The 19,151-nt window shown below is 42.3% G+C and overlaps 1 protein-coding gene across 3 annotated transcripts in view; it reads right to left on the bottom strand.

The window, feature by feature from the left end:
- Positions 1-888: 888 nt before the first annotated feature.
- Positions 889-19,151, bottom strand: part of cndp2 (carnosine dipeptidase 2) — a 71,838-nt gene continuing 53,575 nt past the window's right edge. For 2 of the 3 annotated variants that reach the window (XM_073051885.1, XM_073051875.1), the window contains 7 exons: positions 18,802-18,886; positions 18,545-18,616; positions 17,422-17,582; positions 15,383-15,547; positions 8,796-8,937; positions 4,720-4,867; positions 889-1,343 (listed from right to left, as the gene is read on the bottom strand). In XM_073051885.1, coding sequence (XP_072907986.1) covers positions 1,277-1,343; positions 4,720-4,867; positions 8,796-8,937; positions 15,383-15,547; positions 17,422-17,582; positions 18,545-18,616; positions 18,802-18,886 — 840 coding nt within the window. In that variant the 3' untranslated portion in view covers positions 889-1,276. The remainder of the gene's footprint in view (positions 1,344-4,719; positions 4,868-8,795; positions 8,938-15,382; positions 15,548-17,421; positions 17,583-18,544; positions 18,617-18,801; positions 18,887-19,151) is intronic. The other variant, XM_073051896.1, reaches the window with a different exon arrangement.

The raw sequence follows: 19,151 nt of genomic DNA, 5'->3' as shown, positions 1-19,151 counted from the left end.
TGAAATTGGCTGAATATGATTTCTGCTGTTTCTTACTTTGTGGAATAAAAAACTACTTATCTACCAGCTACATCTCTCCGGCGAGTTTGTTCATGCTACAACACGCATGACAAATAACGCTAATCTCTCATCTTTTTTGTAAAACTTAAGATCCAGATGAAACTTGACAACCTTTGCATTCTATGTAAGACAATACCAGTAAAGAAAAACATTCTCTATTTTCATTTCATTAAGAAGCTGTAGGCCAGATTTTTAAGATCACATACATGATAGTCTGTATTTGATTTCCTCAGGTGCAGCCTACTTCAATTAAACATACATTGTTATTACTCAGATGTGGACATACTTGCAAGCTGTCATTTAGTGCTAACTGTAGTTAGCCACACAGCGATTATTTTAATTAAAACCTTTCTCTCGGCTATTTCCGCAGTAAGTAAAAGATTGGCACCATCCAGGCAAGTCCAGAATGAAGTGATAAACTGCCTTTGCCACAGGTCAGCTTTGAGGGAAGGGGTGGAGATGTAAGGTGCCTCTTCCCTCTGCTAGCCTGCAGGTTACCCTTCAGGTACGTATATGTTTATTGAATAATATAACAAAAGTGTAACACCTGCTGTATCTCACAAGTCCAGTTCTGTGACCACTGACACCAGGCAGACAATCTCTGGGGAGTATTGATAATGGCTGGGGTCACCCACCTTGTAAAGGCACTGCATAGAAGAAGGCAATGGCAAACCACTTCTGGAGAAAGTTTGCCAAGAACAATCCTGCTTATGAGACCATGATCGCCCACGTCGTACGACATGAGTCATAATGATGATGATGACACTGAAAGGTCATCTTATTCATTTTCCCTAATGCGAGGTTGAAAATTTCTGATTTTAATTCACATTTATTAAATTCAGGTATATGTTTATTGAATAACAGGACAAAAGTGTGAGGAGGAGGTGTTCAGCTAATCTTACATAATTAGTCAACATCCCCTCTACAGTCCGTGGAATTTTCACAATTCAAGCACTTATCCTATTTGGTGGAAGATATTGCAGAATTTACTTTCATCAACTTCCCAGGCAGTAAACATGAAAATGTATATTCAAAATTTACATTACAATCAAAACCAAAGCTGTTATCTTTTTTACAAATTAATTACATAATCTAGCTTCTTCAATAACAAATCACTGTTTCTTGATCTGGCTCTGCACAGCTTATGATTGAGGGAATTTTATTGGATGCAGTGCTGTGGAAAGCACTTCAGCAGTTCATAAATCCGGAACTGTTGTCACTTCAAACAGGAAATCTCATGGAAATAAGCACCCAGCACCTTGATTCCCTGAATATAGTTGATTCTGTTGGAAGAATAATAAATAAATTTTAAAAGTTGCAAGTTTCCTTTGTGGTTGCAGTCCTGTTATTCCCTGCTCTCCAACTCAAACATTCCCTGAACTGTCTAATTTTATCACCTGGGAAAAGAGTGCAGTCGATGTTTTGGCCCGGAACGTTTACTGTACTCTTTTCCTAGATGCTTTCAGGCTTGCTGAGTTCCTCCAGCATTTTGTGTGTGTTGCTTCGATTTCCAGCATCTGCAGATTTTCTCATTTGTAACTTTATTACCTATGCTTTCCCCTTTGTATTCCACCCAAATCTGGACTCCGGTTGCCCATGCCTCAAACATTAATTCTGCTATTGAACTTCTCTCGCAGTACTCCTCCATTGTGTCCTTGAAATGCACCCCTTTACTGCACGCTCAATTTTTTTCAACACTCTTCAGCCAACTGTTCTGAAGTTTGCTTTACATTGACATTGAAGATGTTGAAATAAAAATGCAAAGTTTTCTTTGGTTGCACAATGTTCAAATAAACAACAGCTGCATTCTGAGCACTTATTTCTGATACACTTCAATGCAATAGTTTGAGAGTTTTTACTATTCCTCTTGAAAGTACCAGTGTTGAGCAATGGTTTTGCAGCCCTCTGCTGGAAGGAGGGAGCAGAGCAAGGCCTTATTTCAATCTCATAAGCACACGAGATTCTGCAGATGCAGGAAATCTAGAGCGACACAGAAAATACTGGAGGAGCTCAGTAGGTCATATCATCTATGGAGAGTAATAAACAATCAACATTTCAGGCAGAGACCCTTCATCTGCACTGGAAAGCAAGGAGTGAAGATGTCAGAATAAAAAAGTGGGGGAAGGGGAAGGAGAAGGTGAAGCCAGGTGGATAAGGGAGGGGAATGAAGAAAGAAACTGGGAGGTGATAGGTGGAAAAGGAAATGGGCTGGAGAAATCTGATAGCAGTGGAGAGTAGACCATGGGAGAAAGAGAGGAGGAGGGAGGTGATAAGCAGGTGATAAGAGTTAAGAGGCCAGAGTGAGGAATAAGAGAAGAGGGAAGGGGAGGAAAGAAAACTCCGGAAGGTGAAATTGATGTTTATGCCATCAGCTTGGAGGCTACTTAGACTGAATACAAGGTTTTGCTCCTCCACCCTGAGAGAGGCCCTATCATGGTAGAAGAGGAAGCCATAGACCAACATGTAGCAATGGCAATGGGGATAGGAATTTAAATATTTGGCCACTGGGAAATTATCTCATGTACCTCCAAATCCACAAATCTTTCTTCGCAACTTTCACTAGCTTCAGCGAGATCTGATCTCCAAACACATCTTTACTTCCATCTCTGCTTCCACTGTGATTCCCATGTCTATTTATCCCTCCCCACTAATCTCCCTCCTGGCATGTATCCTTGGAAGCGATAGATATGCTATACCTGTCCTACTTATCTCCTCCCTCATCTCCATTCAGGGCCCCAAACAGTCCTTCCAGGTAAGGCAACACTTTGCCTACGAATCCACTGGGGTCATCTACTGTATCCAGTAATCCCGATATGACCTTCTTTACATTGGTGAGACCCAACAGAAATTTGGGGACCACTTTGTCGAGCACCTCTGCTCCATCAGCAATAAGATGAATTTCCCAGTAACCAACCATTTTAAATCCTATCCTCATTTCTGTTCTGACTGATCATTCCTCTCCACAGATGCTGCCTGACTTGCTGAGTTCCTCCAGCAGTCTGAGAGTTGCTCATCTTGCTCTGATTTTAACCTTCATTCCCCAGTCACCATCCATCCACATCCAACTCCCAGGCCCAAAGTGCAAACACCACTTGGACCTTTCTAATTATCATCCCATTAGTTTCCAATTCCTTATAAGAGCACCCAAATGACATTCAATAAACTCAATTTATCTTTGACGTAAATCAATGTATAAGAATTGGCTTTTAAGGAGACTATTTACAGCCCTCTTCTTTTTAGGAAAAATATTCATTTTGTTGATCATATTAAAGAGCATTTTCCCTATTACTGTGTAGGGTGTAATAATCGGCAAAACTCTCGAGTCATTAAGTAATAGCATATGGGTAACAGATTGAAACTGTTGTTCCCCCAATGAAAATAGAACATAGAACATTACAGCACAGTAGACTCTTTTGCCCACAATGTTGTACCGGCCTTTTAAGCTACTCTAGATCAATCTAACCCTTCCCTCCTGCATAACCCTCCATTTTATTTTAATCATTCACGTGCCTATCTAAGAGATTCTTCAACACCCTAATGTATCTGCTTCTACCAGTACCATGTCTAGCAGGGCATTCCATGAACCCAGCACTCTCTGTGTAAAGGAAATAGCTCTAACAACCCCCTATACTTTCCTCCAATCACCTTAAAATTACACCCCATTTTATTAGCCATTTCACCCTGGGAGAAAAAGTTTCTGGCTATCCACTTATCTAAGGTTCTTATCATCTTGTATACCTCTATTAAGTCACCTCTCATCTCCTTCGTTCCAAAAAGAAAAGCCCTAGCTCGCCCAACCTACCTTCGTAAGACATGCTCTCTAGTCTGGCTGTGCTATGTGCTTTAAAGCTAGAGATGGGAATATATCAAAGTCATAATAAAGTTATAGCACAAGAAAAAGCATTTGACCCCAATGATCTGTGCTAGTGTTGATGGTCCTCACAAGTTCTTTAAACTCCATTCAATTTTTGTCAGCAATCTGTTGGATTGAGCTGTAGAATTATTATCTTTCTTGTAGTTTATCTTTCCCACACTTGCTTGTATTTTTATTTAATCAGCTATGTCTTATCTATAGAACACTTCATACAGACGATATAGTTCAAAGTGCTTTACAATGAAATAAAGAGCAAACATGAATAAAATAAAAAATAAAAATAAATGAGAAAAAGATGTCAACTAAAATCAAAGTAAATAAATAGGTTTTGAGCTGATGTTTAGAGTTGGAAACTGAATCTTAAATACATGTAATTGTTCAGTGAATTTTCCAGTAATTACAATACAGTTGCTTCTTGCATTTTTCTAGAAACTTATAAGTTTTCAGTAGCTAGTGTCAGGCCACTTGAATCTGGCTATTTTATAGTTGTTCTTTCACCTCTCTCTTGTTCATTCTTTGTTCTTGTAACATTTAATTAAACAATCATAAGCAACAAAATTTATGCCTAATTCTTGACTTCTGAAGAATCTTTGGATCGCAAGAATATCAGGATCCAACAAACCCTTCCAAATAAATATATATAAACCAGTGGCTTTCTCTTAATCCAATTCATCCTCACTAATTAATGTCCCCTTAAAAATCAATTTACACAACAAAATTAAAAACATACAGGTCTGTTTAAGATCATTACAAAAGCAATTCTTAGCTTTAGTATGTTCGCTTACCGGTTGATCTTTTCGTTCTGGGAGTGAGCGCCATCATCTGCCGCTCCAATTGGCAGTAGCATAACATTTTTTCCAGTAGCTTCTTGGAATGTCAAGGTTACTGGAATGCTTCCGCCTTCTCTGGTCATATCTGGTTCAACCTTAAACACTATGAGAAAAAAGTTTTGCATATTGTACATTAAGATACCGCAACTCAAATTCAAATCCATAACATAATATTCCAATCTTCCACTTTGATATGAGAACACTTTTTAGCAATATGACGACAATATGTGCAACCTCAACTGAAGGTCAGCTTTGGCTGGTCTGTTTTTAGAATCTCTTTATTCCCATATTTTAGAAATAAACAAAGTTTCCACAATCTATGTACAAGATTCCTTTGCTTCATTAGATAAGAGTTTTGCCACTTTCTTATACCCTTGCCTGCATATTTCCAGTTGTTTGTTTGATAGCAAAGCATCACTTACTGAACATTCACCCAAGATCTGGACTTGAAATTTAGGTGGCACAGCTGGAAAGAGCTAGAAAAGATGGCGCCAGAGGTTTTCGCAGATCTAGGCGACTTCTTCCAGTACATTCACAAATCAGCTTATTCTTCTTTTCTCATCTCCTCCTTTTCTTTTCAAGGTGGCTGGGTTCCTGCTGGAGTCGGTGATCTACAGCCGCAGCTCAAACTACGGTTCTCCACCTGTGGTGGGTTCCACGCAGCTGGCATTTCGATATCTCCAGGAGGACGTGCACCTTTGGGGTGCAGCCCATGGACGACCGGGTTCTACCCCAACGTCGCTGGGAGACTGAAACATCGAGACAGCAGGCAGTGGTGTGTACTGCTGTAAGAAGGTGTCTCGGGCGACTCGGAGAAGCGACATGGACGATTGTAACATCAAAACAGCGAGCTGCTGGTCTCCCGTTCTTGTTGTTGCAGGAGCGATCTCCTCCTCCGTCACTAGTGAGAGAGAGCCTGCCTGAGATACAGAAGTGTTGGGATGGACTGTAGTTTTGATTGTCTCTAGACCAAGGTCTCTTTGTGGGCTTTGCTCTTGCTTGCATGGTGGGGGAAGGGGGGGGTCAGTGTTTTTGATAGTGCAAGCAGGGGCAAGGGCAGAGTTTATGCTTTTGCTGCTGGCATCGGAGGTGGTCAAGGGGGCTTTGGGGTTCTGGTGTTTCTGTCATTGATTCTTTGGGTCTTTTCTGTTTGGTGGACATCTGCAAAGAGTTGTATGCTGGATACGTTCTCCGATATTGAACTGCTTTGTTGATGTTGTTTTTGTGTTGTTCTGTTAGCATGGCGGGCAAGCTGTTGACACCAGAATGCATGGCACCTCACAGGCCACTCTGAGTTCATGTTGGCTGTTCATGCAAACAATGCATTTCACTGTATGCTTCAATGTGCCTGTGATAAATAGATGGATCTGAATCTGATCCCATTTCAGATTTTAATTAGTTTTCTTACCAAGATGTCTGTTAATACAGTGACCCAATACAGAACATGCAAAATGTCATTCCTATTGTAAAGAGCTTGACTGGGTAGGCGGGGTGTGGTGATTATATTTCCATTTGCGGGAGAATCTAGAACTATGGGGTCATTTACGTAAGACAAAGATGAACTAATTTCTTTTTTGCTCAAGCGGCGACGAGGAATGTTTGGAACTCTTCCTCAAGGGGTAGCAGAAGCAAATGCTGTTATTACCCCCATCAGAGAGGTGGTAAGAGGTCTGAGGGCATACACTCAACATTTTTGGAACAGCTTCTTCCTCTCCGCTGTTGGATTTCTGAATGGACAGTGAACAAACCCATGAACACTAACTACCTCACTATTTCTGATCTCATTTTGCACAACTTAATTTTTTATGCATTTTCATTATATTTTATATTATATTTTATGCACTGTACTGCAGCCACAAGACAACAAATTTCACAACATATGTCAGTAATTACAAACCAGACTGATAATGCTAATTCATGAAAATATTCATTAAAATGCATTAATATTGCAAACTGATGACAACATTCAGACAGCAGCTGTCCTAATTGCTAAACCCCTTGTCCTTCCCAAGCGACATTAACAGCAGGAAAGTTTGTACAGCTCATTACAGGATGTGAGCCTTTGCAAGTAGGAGCTTTTTATGCAACACACACCAAATGCTGGAGGAATTCATCAAGTCGGATGGCCTACAGACACACTTGACATGTTCCATCACCAACAAGAATGCTTACCGGGTCATCCCACGCCCACGCTTCGGAAAATCCGATCACCTGGCTATACCTCTATTCCCAGCATGCAGGCAGAGACTAAAGACCACAGCACCAGTGGTGAGGACCGAGAAGGCATGGTCAAGGGAGGTGGAGAAGCACTTCAGGACTGCTTTGAGTGGGTGGACTGGACAATATTCAGGGATTCATCTTCGAGTCCAAATGAAAACGCCACAGTTGTCACTCACTTCATCACGACCTGTGTGATGAACGTGTGCTAAAAGCTGTAGATGAGCCAGGAGATTCATGATCTGCTGAGGGCTAGACCTGTGGTATCCAAAACTGGTGATCCAGAACTTGGTTCCTTAAGGGGGAGGTGGTGGGGATAAACTTCTACTATTTATTTAAATGCTCCCAGTGGTGGGCACCTCAAATAGCCTCTGACAACCAAGTCCAACTCCTGGCCTTTACGTGCAGGTTAGCTACTAAGACTGGCAGACCCAGTTCAGCTGACAACAGAGGGGGCAAAGGTGGGTTACTGGCACCTTAAAAATGGTTACTTCAGGCAGATGGTGCCCTTCAGCTAAAGTTGGCAGCAAACCTAGGAGAAGGAAAACTCTGGGCTCAGACCTCTGCTGCCTTGGAGCTATATCCACTCATGGGAAAGGCTTTGCGATTACACCCTGAGGACAAATCCCTAAGGCAGTCCTGCGTTGAGTTCAATGATGACTGGCAACTCCTGTGATGCTGCTGGTACCAAACTGTTCTGGTCTTTGCCATTCCTTCAGATTCATCAGCTGCATGGAGGGGGGAGCCTTCTGCGTGGGCAACAGCTCGATCACCATATTGTATTGCCCTGGCTTGTGCATCATGTAGACAACTGGCACACAACATCCACAGTTAACCCCGACCAAAGGAGGACCTCATCTCCAGAACGATACAAGTCTAAGTACGACCAATGGAAGTCTATTGTAAATGCGAGGAACAATTCATACTGAAGTTAGAGATGGAATCGGATGCATCTCAACTCTGGCAGGGTTTGAAGGCCAATACTTCCTACAAAGCAAAACCCAACATTGTGAATGACTATGACGCTTCACTCCCTGATGAGCTCAACGCCTTTTATGCACATTTTGAAAGGGAGAATAAAACTAGCCCTGTGTGAACCCCAGCAGCATCTGATGACCCTGTGATCTCGGTGTCTTAGAGCCTGATGTCAGAACATCTTTCAAGAGAGAGAACCCGCCAAAGGCGTCAGGCTCCAATGGTGTACCTGGCAGAACACCGAAAGCAGTGTTTAAGGACAGCTTCAATGTCTCACTGCTGCAATCACAGGCTAACACCACAATAGGTCTACAGTGGGTGAAATCTCAATGGCTCTCCTCTCAGCCTTGGATCACCTGAACAATAGAAATACCTACCTTAGGCTGCTGGTTATTGATTATACCCTCAGATCTAATTAAAAAGTTCCAAAACTTGGGTCTCTGTATCTCCCTCTGCACTGAGACATGCTCTCTTCTCATTGCTGCCATTGATGAGGTACAGGAGCCTGAAGACATGCACTCAACAATTCAGAAACAACTTCTTCCCTGCCACCATCAGATTTCTGAATGGATACTGAACCCATGAAATTCCTCAGTATTTTTCCCCTCTTTTCTTGCACTACTTAATTTGTTTTTAATATATACTTCTTATCGTAATCTATAGTTTTAATTGTCATGTTGTACTGCTGCTGCAAAACTACAGATTTCCTGACATATGCCAGTAATATTGATTCAGATTCTGTGTGTGTTGCTCAAGACGTCCAGCACCCACAGAATCTTGTGTGTTTAGGCGCTTTGCAGTGGTTGCTCTAACAACACAGTGAGTTCCCTTTCACCAACCTGTTTTCATTGCATTCCTGCCGGCTCTATAGTGGGGGTGGTTGTAGTCAGACAGCCAAGCCTTGGCACCATGATTCATGTGAACTTTCATTGTGTTTGGACTTCCACGCTCAGCAAATAGCTTCTGGATGTAATCCACAACCTAACCAAGAAAAAAATTCAAATGAAAAGGGGCTTGGGCAGGAGATAGAAAAGTGGGATCTTACACTATCAAAACATATGCACAGTCCCCTTGTGCAAAAACAAATCATTAGTTTCTCTGTGTCACTTAGCACAAAGAAGGGACAACACCAAATATCACCATTGTTCAACTCAAAGCTGCTGAGCCCCTGTTATTCATCATTAAGCAATAAAAAACATTCACTTGGCTGTTTGTGAGCATAAAGTGGCTCTTCTTCCCCTGTACTTCACCAACATTAATGCATTTCTGGACATCCCAAAAATGTACAATACACCTTATAATTACACGCTCATTCCTTGCATCACATATAGCATTGGGAGAGAATGACCCTATTTTGAAAGTTTTCCATCTTTCTGAATTTGAGGTAGTGTTTTTACAACACGGGAGACCCCAGCCATTATCAAAACTCTTCAGAGATTGCCTGGAGTCAGTGGTCGCATAACCAGGTCTTGTGATTAGCACCGGTTGCTGACACAACACCCACCGCCTGCTTCCATGACTTCCTATGACCCGGGGGCTGGGTGGGGGTTAAGTAGGCACTACGCCTTGCCCGTGTTTGACCTGCAGGTTAGCAGAGGGAAGGAGCGCTTTTGGTAGAGACGTATCTCTGCCCTCCACTATAAAAGATAACTTTTTTATAATTAGGAAAAACCATCTACTGAACATACATGAGAAAGGAAGTGTTTTTGATTTATTTTTAAATTATTGTTGTGCATGTTTAGTTACATTAATATTTTAACAAGAGCAATTATAACAATGTTATTTTCTCTACACATTTATTTTGCTTGTGTGTATTTGTACATTTAAATTAAAAGGGATTACTTTCCTAATGACAAACAAGAGAAAATCTGTATCAATGCTGCCTGGCCTGCTGAGTTCCCCCAGATTTTGTGTGTGTTACTTTTCTAATGATCCAGTTTTGGGTTTAAGCTATTGACCCATTAATCCTTGCAGCTTCCCAAATTGTTTGACAAGCTATACTGTTTAACTCAAAAGCTTTCATGATCTGCAGCTCCTCTTTATTCTTTACCACATTCAGCGATGTAATACATGCCTTTTTTTAAAAAAACTGTATCTTCAAACATCAGAAGATTGCAAACTCCAAAAACTCCTGCATTCCAACATCCTCTGGATCTCTCACCACCCCCTTCACTTTCCTGACCCCATCTCTCCTCCTAGTCCTACTCCCTCAGCACCCCTCCCCCCCACTCTTGGATCAAGAATGATCAGTTCTCAGCAGAGGCCTCAGCTTCATATCCCTACTCCCCATCACAATAACTCTGAGCTCAGCATGACTCTGAAATCTTCTCCTGCCACCTCTACCTTCACACATTTCTTTGGTCAGAAACTTTCAACCTAAACTGCGGGCACATTCACCCATCTTCAGTTGTATGATCCACCTGGACACCTCCCACTGGCCAATTACTCGCTCAATCAAGGATCAATGTTACTGGCCACATACATTTATATGTATTAGGAATTTGCTGTGATGGGTTTCTGGGGCACGACGTGCAGCAAAAAACAACAACGTTCAACAACTATTAAAATGAAGAATTATTTTAAAAATTAAAGTTACAGATCAAAGTACGGATACAGAATAATATGCGTAATGTATTTACAATGCAAACACTACAAAGTCCCGAAGAAAGGTCTTGACCTGAAAGGTTGACTGTTTATTCATTTCTGTAGACGTTGCCTGACCTACTGAGTTCCTCCAGCATTTTGTGTATGTAACATTATAAAAAGTGGTTTATAGAATTTACAGTACAGTGAAAGGGGTAATAGAAAGTGGAGGGTGGGGGGGTGACTACAATGGTCGATCAGATTAACTGCCTGGGGTAGAAACCTTTAAGATGGTGTGAAGCTTTTGTTTTAATAGCCCTACAGCATTTTCAAGAGCAGAGCTTTTGTTAAAGGAGGTCTGCAGGGTAGGTAGGATCCGCAATGGTTATTTTCCTGCCCGATTCTTTGCCCTGGACACATACGTCCTGCAGTGATGGTAGACTGCAGCCAATAACTTTTTCAGTTGACCTGACAGTTTGCTGCTGTTGTTGAATATCGCAAGGGGACACTGCACCAAACCAGACAGTAATGTCTGATGTGAGGATGCTCTTTGATGGCAGGGTAGAATTGCACCAGTATGTTTTGGAGAAGATGAAATCTTACCAACTGCCGCAAAAAGTATATCCTCTGCTGAACCTTTTTTTGTTAATGAAGGAGATGTGGTTCTCCCACAAGAGGAACGGTGAAATAATAATGCCCAGGAATCTGAATGTTGAAACAGTGCTAACTGTAGAGGAGTTGATCGAACACGAGGAAATCTGCAGATGCTGGAAATTCAAACAACAACGGGTTTTCCATGTCTATCCATGGCCTCCTCTACTGTCAAGATGAAGCCACACTCAGGTTGGAGGAACAACACCTTATATACCAGCTGGGTAGCCTCCAACCTGATGGCATGAACATTGACTTCTCTAGCTTCCATTAATGCCCCTCCTCCCCTTCTTACCCCATCCCTGACAATATTTAGTAGTTTTTCTTCTCTCTCTGCCCATCACTCTGCCTGTTCTCCATCTCCCTCTGGTGCTCCCCCCTGCCCCTTTCTTTCCCCCGAGGCCTCCTGTCCCATGATCCTTTCCCTTCTCCAGCTCTGTATCACTTTCGCCAATCACCTTTCCAGCTCTCAGCTTCATCCCTCCCCCTCCGGTCTTCTCCTATCATTTCACATTTCCCCCTCCCCCCACTACTTTCAAATCTCTTACTATCTTTCCTTTCAGTTAGTCCTGGCAAAGGGTCTCGGCCTGAAACGTCGACAGTGCTTCTCCCTATAGATGCTGCCTGGCCTGCTGTGTTCCACCAGCATTCTGTGTGTGTTGGTATAGAGTTGTTGATGATGAGTGAGTGGATCACAGAGACACAGTTCTCTTTATGTTAATATGCATTTTCTACAGTTTTGGGGCCATTCATCCCTCATGTTTTTGTGATTGCTGTTCATTGCTAACTGCTGGTATGACCTAGAAAGACTTGACCTTTCTACTCCTTTCTTAGCCCTTCAAAACTTCTCGCACTCTATTTGTCTCCTTCCCAATCTGAGGAAAGATGTCCCTCATCAAACCTGGTGACAAAGATGGTGAACTGACCTCCATCTCAGAGGCCAGACATCAGCTCTCAGACAGCTTCTCAAACCTCAACTTCCATAATGACCACATCAGGTCATAGTCACCCAGTCACTGACCTCAGTTCCACAGGAAATCTTCTCTCCACAGCTCCGCGTATTTGCTCTAATTATGAGACTTTCTATACCTCTAACTTTACGTACCTCTGAAATATCTTCCATCTTACTGAAGTGTGGTATTCCTTCCACCTTTGTTAATGAGCCCCCAGACTGCCTACCGTCAATTTTTTTACACCTCCGTTGTCTTGCAGGACAGGAGCAGGATACAGTTCTCCTGGTCCTTGCCTTCAACCCCAACAGTCTCCGTATTCCACAGATCATTCTCCACAAGCTGCAGCACTTACAATGAGATTCCACCACGAGACACCTTTACCCCCTCCACTTACAGACTACTCTCTGTGTGACTCCCTGGTCCACTTCTCTATCCCATCCAAATTCCCTTTCTCCGGCACTTTCCCTTACAACCACGGGTAACGCAAAATTTCTCCTTTCACCTCTTCCCTTCCCACCATCCAGATGCTCAAATAGCCTTTTCCAGTGAAGAAACAATGTATGCCATTTGGCATTCACAACATAGATTTCCCTACATTGGAGAAACCAAATACAGATTAGTGGATAGATCTGTTGATCAGCTGTATTCAATCCACAGAGATGACACTGAGCTTCCTGTCACTTTAATTCCCCACCCCACTCCCACTCTGACCTATTAGTGTGTGGCTTCCTCTACTATAAAAATGCAACCTAATGCAAGCTTTGGGAACAGGACCACATCTTCTGTTAGGGTGCACTGTAGCCTCCTACGGAATTCTACCATTTGAAATTCAAAGTACATTTATTATCAAAGTATGTATGCAGTACAGGCAGTCCCCGGGTTATGTACGAGTTCCATTCCTGAGTCCATCTTTAAGTTGGATTTGTATGTAAGTCGGAACAAGTACATCCAGTATTATTTAGTGTCAGTTAGTCAAACGTTTGTCTTAGTATATAGTATATATTTTACCTTTCACCTTTCTATGCATATAAAACACTTAAGAAATGTATGTATTCCAATAACTAAACCACTGCATTGCTTAGTAATAATTGTAGCTTTCATTGGGGCAGGGCCTTTCACATGCTCCATTATTCTCACTTTATCCATTATCCTTTAAAATTGTTCTGATCGTTGACCAACTGTAGCCTAATGCTTTTCCAATGACCGATGGCGTTTTACCTCTTTCCAAACGCTTTATTATTTCCACTTTATTTTCAATTGCGATCGCTTCCTGTCAATGGAACAGAAACACTGCAGGCGGTGGGTCCCGAGCTGCGCCAGCTCCCAAGGTCCGCTGGGTCCTAAAGACCATCACATTGAATTCCCTGGGTCCTGAAGTCCACCACACTAAGACAGGTTAAATGGGACAAGTGGGGGCTGTGCTCGGTTTGGGTATTTGACCCTTCACATTATTCTGTGTGTGAATTTAAACTGGAGGTGGCAGTGTTTTTTTTTTACGAGGTCCAATTGCGAGCTCGACATCAACCCGGTGAGAGTCACTGGATTGACATCAACTCGGTACGAGAGCGGTCTGTCACTGGATCGAACTCGGAAACCTCCATTTTCCAGCCTGGCGCTGATCTCATTGCACCACCAGCCAACTGGAACGTGGGGGGGGGTCAGGGTGAATCTTACTGAGAAAAATTTAAGCCAAATACAAAGTTAAATACTCAACACAGTGTCAACGGCAACGACTTAAAATGGCGGGTGGTGTTCTCCTTCCTCGGTTCGTAAGTACAAGTTGTCTGTAAGTCGGACATTCGTAACTCGGGGACTACCTGTACACAACCCTGAAATTCGTCTTCCCACAGACAGTCATGAAACAAAGAACCCTGGAACCAACCAGTTCAAAGAAAAACATCAAACCCCCTCGTGCAAACGGCAACAAAAAATGAGCGAAAACACAAAATATAAAACACAAAAAGGCATACTTCAATACAGTTAAGCTCAGTGAACATGATCTGCAAGTTGCCCTGATTTGAAAATCGCCCAAAAGTAGTAACACAAAAGAACGACCAGAACCGGAAACCAGATCACATCATAAACCTGAATCTGTGTGCAGATCCACAACATGTGTCAATCAAACCTTGCCCCGGCACCATTCACCGACAGCACCGGGGGGAGGGGGGAGAGGGAGGGAGGGGGAGGGGGAGAGAGAGGGAGAGAGAGCGAGAGAGAGAGAGAGAGAGAACACAAGAACGAACAAACCATTCAAACCAGGTAATTTGAACTCTGTCCGCATCAAGTGATAATGGCTCAGATTGTATGTTGCTTCTCCTTTATGAACGCCGTTCTGCTCCGCATTTCACAATTCCTATGTTCTCTCTGGTTATGTTCTCATTCTCTAAGTACTACCACTACCGGACCAGATAACCCTCTTTACATCTTATTCCACAGCCACCCCACATTCATCCTATCAAAGGCATTTCTGTCTCCCCACCCCAAATATCGTAGCAAGCTTCCATTATTTCCTTCCAAGATCTGATGGAAGTTTTACAACCTGAAACAGTAACTGCTCCCATTCTCACCGATGGTGGCCTGATCTGCTGAGCATTGCCAGCATTTCCTGCTGTTATTTTAGTATAGTCTGAATTCTACCCATCAAATTCTCTCATCTGCATTGGTTACGCAAGGACCGTTAGAGCTGTGCAACGTGATTTGCTTTTTCTCCTTTATAAAGTGGAGGAAAGTCAGATCCTGATCAAAGTTCCACCCAATCACAGAGGAAAGCCATCGCCTCCTGGAAGAGATTGGCAGCTTGTCTGACTTTTACCATGGAATTTGCAGTCGGTTGCCGAGTCTTGTTTTATGTAGCCTTTGAAACTGTGCCTGATGTTGATGTCACTAAATACACTGCAGCCATGAATTTAGTAATACAATGTTAATATTAAGCATTAGTTGTTAATTTTGAGATTGCGATTGGACTGATGAAAATGCTAAAAATTACAGAATTTTACATAAAAGAGTAACCCATTTGCACCCCAGCTTCTCAGGAGCTACAAGTACCAGATGGTGACAATTTATGGTGTCTTTACATGGTGTACAAGGAAATGGGACAATTGGGTGCAGGGTATGAGATCAAAGGCAATTGACTGATGGTATATAGGATCTAACCTGCACAACTATGCAGATGTCCAACGTGACAGGACGAATGCAAACAAAAACAATTGTTTCCTTCAAACACCCACTCCACTCCGTACCTGCTTCTCAACCACTTCTGGATCCATGTTGGGCACTAATCGAATAGAGAACTTCCCAGTAACTTTCCTGGGAATGACTGTTTTAACTCCTGCACCAGCAAAAGCCCCCTCAATTCCATGCAATGACAAGCACGGGTATCTCCATCGGTGCATCAGAATTTGGTCCTGGAAGCAGAAGGAAAAAAATTATTTCATACAATGTAACTGAAGTGAACACGTAGAGGATGTGCAAGGTATCACCAACACCAAAGTTTATACATACACTTATATACAAGTTTGCTTCTTTCACCATAACTTGACTTCAGATCAAGGATTAACAGCCAGGAGATATGAGTTCCAGTGAGCCCCTGGGTTGGCGATTCAGTGAGAAAGGAGTTCATAACCTAGTCTTCAGGTCCTTGTCGCTGTCGATCCTGGACTTTGAAGCCTCAGTGTGCCACAGGGTCAAATGTCGAGGATCAGGACTTGAGGGCAAAATGGTGGAAGTTTAGGGCTGTTGGCCAGAACTGAATCTGCGAATCTCTGAGAGTCTACTGGGGAGGTCGATGCTCGGTATCTGCAGGATTGAGTCTGTAGCCGCTGGGAGGCTGGAGGCTTGGCTTGGGGTTAAAGGACTGTGTAGCGTGTGGCTGGGTGTATCAGTGAGTGGTTGGGGGGGGGGGGGGGGAAGAGAGGAATGTGGCTTGTTTCACTTCTGTTGCGTTGTCATTTGGTACGTTCTGTTTTGTTGTGTTCTGTGTTGTTCTGCCGAGCACTGTGGGAACAGGTTGAGTGAACTCGGCCTTTTCTCCTTGGAGGATAAGAGGTGACTTGATAGAGGTGTACGAGATGATAAGAGACATTGATCATGTGGATAGCTAGAGGTTTTTTCCCCAGGGTTGAAATGGCTAACACGAAGGGGCCTAGTTTTAAGATGCGTGGAAACAGGTACAGAGGGGATGTCAGGGGTAGGTTTTTCACACACAGAGTGGTGGGTGTGTGGAATGCACTGCCAGTGAAGGTGGTGGAGGCTGATACAATCAGGTCTTTTAAGAGAATTTCAGATAGGTACACGGAGCTTAGAAAAATAGAGGGCTATGTGGTAAGGAAATCCTAGGCAGTCTCTAGAGTTGGCACAACATTGTGGGCCAAAGGGCCTGTAATGTGCTGTACATTTTCGATGTTTCTATGTGACACTGGTGCCAGAATGTGTGGCCACACTTGCAGGCTGCTCTCAGCACATCCTCACATGTGTTGGTTGTTAACATAAATAATGCATTTCACTGAATGTTTTGATGTACAAGTGATGAATAAATCTGAATCTAAATCCAAACTCTTATACTCAATACAAAGGTAAAAGCCTGCTTCACAATCCTATCTACCTGTATTGCTATTTTCAAAGCTCCATAAGCCTCACTACACCACCAGTGTTCCACATTCACACAGAAATGGTGAGAAGGTGCAGTGCTTACTTAGAATGATAAAAGTAACATTGCATCATTTCCCTTTTCTATTGCACTCTCTGGCCTCTTATCTCTTCTCCTCACCTGCCTATCACCTCCCCCTTATGGCTGTCCTTCTCTTCGTTCTCCCATGGTCCATTCTCCTCTCCTGTTTCTTTCTTCTCCAGCCCTTTGCCTCTCCCACTCAACTGGATTTACCCATCACCTTCCATCTTCCAGCTAGCCCTGCTTCCCCTCATCCCATCTTTTTATTTTGATATCTTCTTTCCTTTCCAGTCCTATAGAAGGGTTTCAGCCTGAAGCAGTGACTTATAGATGCTGCCTGAGCTGCTGGGTTCCTCCAGCATTTTGTCTGTGTTACTCTGGATTTCCAGCATCTGCAGAATCTCCTGTGTTTACAACTCTGGGCAACTGCTCAATAATTGGAAGTTTAGTTATTATCAAATTCCTAATCTACAAATTTATATGAAGAGAATTCACATGTAGAGACTTAATCCACAAATTCACATGGAGACAATTCCAGAAAATTGTCATGAGCTGCTACATTTACATCATGATTGTCCACAGAATCAGAAGTTTGGTTATATTTAAATGTACCTTTGTGCTGTGCAGTAGTTGACAGGTTCCCACATCCTTGCAGTACCCTTCAATATCAAAGTCTATTTTATCATACAATTTCTTTTCCTCATCCGTAAGTGGTGCCACGGATTCATAAATACCAGGAACAAGGATCTTTCCAGTTTTGTCCACCAATTTGCCTAATTAGAGAAGAGATTTAGGCAGAACTGTTAACATATACTTCATACAAAGGTACATCATATATAAGGCAGCTGAAAGTCACATAAACAGAAGTTCTAAACTGAATCTGAAGAGCATTTGCATTCTACAAATCCAAAAAGCTGGTTTTCTACCTAGCACATAGAGATTAATGCATAGGAAAGATTCAGGAAAGTTTGTAACTATACGTGCTGTGCGTGACTACGTTCACTGATTTGCAGCTTGGCCCCAGTGGAACAATGCTTTGTTTAGCTTTATACTTGTGTATGGTTGACGATAAACATGAATGTTCCTTCAGATTGAAGAAAGGAAATCAAAACTGTGGGGGAAATGCCAGGTGCAACACCACCATTTTCCCACTTAAGTTATTCACATAATTGTGGAGGTGTGTAGATTGAAACGGTAACATGCAAATTTCAGGTGATGTTATGGGCTATGTTTCTGCCTGCATTCTCTCCCACAGGTGGTTAAACTAGACTGACACTGGCTACGTGGAGAAAGTTTCCAGTTTTAGCTCCATCTCTTAAAAATCTGCTACTTTAGTCAAACTCAGGAGCTTTAATAATTTATCAAACAACAAGTCCAGACTATTTATCGCCCAATCAGCACCACATTCTTTCAAACAGCTTCTTGTGTATATTTTAGCTGCTCCATTTAACTAGCAAACTGTGCACGTAATTACTGGCTTTAAAATACCTCGTAACTCCTTGCACCCTTGTTCATTGTACTTTTACCGCTTTACAATGAACTGTACTTGGTTAATTCTGCTCTGTGTTTGGGTATCACCTTGCCACAGATTTCAAGCAGCGCAATGTTATCAGCAATTAAATTGAAGAAAGTCTCTTCATGCCATTAATTTTGTATCTGTGACATTGTGCATATCTGCAGTGAATGGCAGGAAATAAAGGTGTTGCATGCTAATTGACCACAGCAATTTTCTTACCAGCTTGAGTTCCATGCTTTCCTTCCTCACCAATGAAATATTGGTAATATCCTCTTTCTACGTGAAAATAAACTGGAAAGTATACATTTCTTAAGTGTATTACAGGAGAATAGGGTCCCTTAACTCAGAGCTGGCATAACTTACTTTGAATACCTTACTGTTTATTTAAAGGATATGCCATGTTAAATATAGATTTGAATTAGTTACCATCAGACTAGCCATTCAGCACAATCCTGGAGTGAATACTGAGGCCTTACCCAGTAAATAAATCAGGTCAAACATTGCTTCATGTATCGTGCCGCCAAAGACACCTGAGTGCAGATCCTTATCGGAGCATTCAACCTGGATGTTGGAACCGTGACATGTTAACATTTAGCACGTTATTCTTCTACAACAAATTCACAGAAACAAGAGTCACTCAGAGTTCATGATCTCTCTGATTCTAGCTTTGATGGAACATTCCCGTCAACCCAAAGTTCAAATTTATTACCGAAGTACATATACCATATACAGCCTTGAGATTCACATTCTTGCAGGCAGTCATAAAACAAAGAAACGCAATAGAATCCACTAAAACATATACACAAGACCGCACATACCCAATTTG

Source organism: Hemitrygon akajei, chromosome 1 (assembly GCF_048418815.1).
Source record: "Hemitrygon akajei chromosome 1, sHemAka1.3, whole genome shotgun sequence".
NCBI classification, from domain to species: domain Eukaryota; kingdom Metazoa; phylum Chordata; class Chondrichthyes; order Myliobatiformes; family Dasyatidae; genus Hemitrygon; species Hemitrygon akajei.
This window is presented reverse-complemented; position numbering and strand designations above follow the sequence as displayed.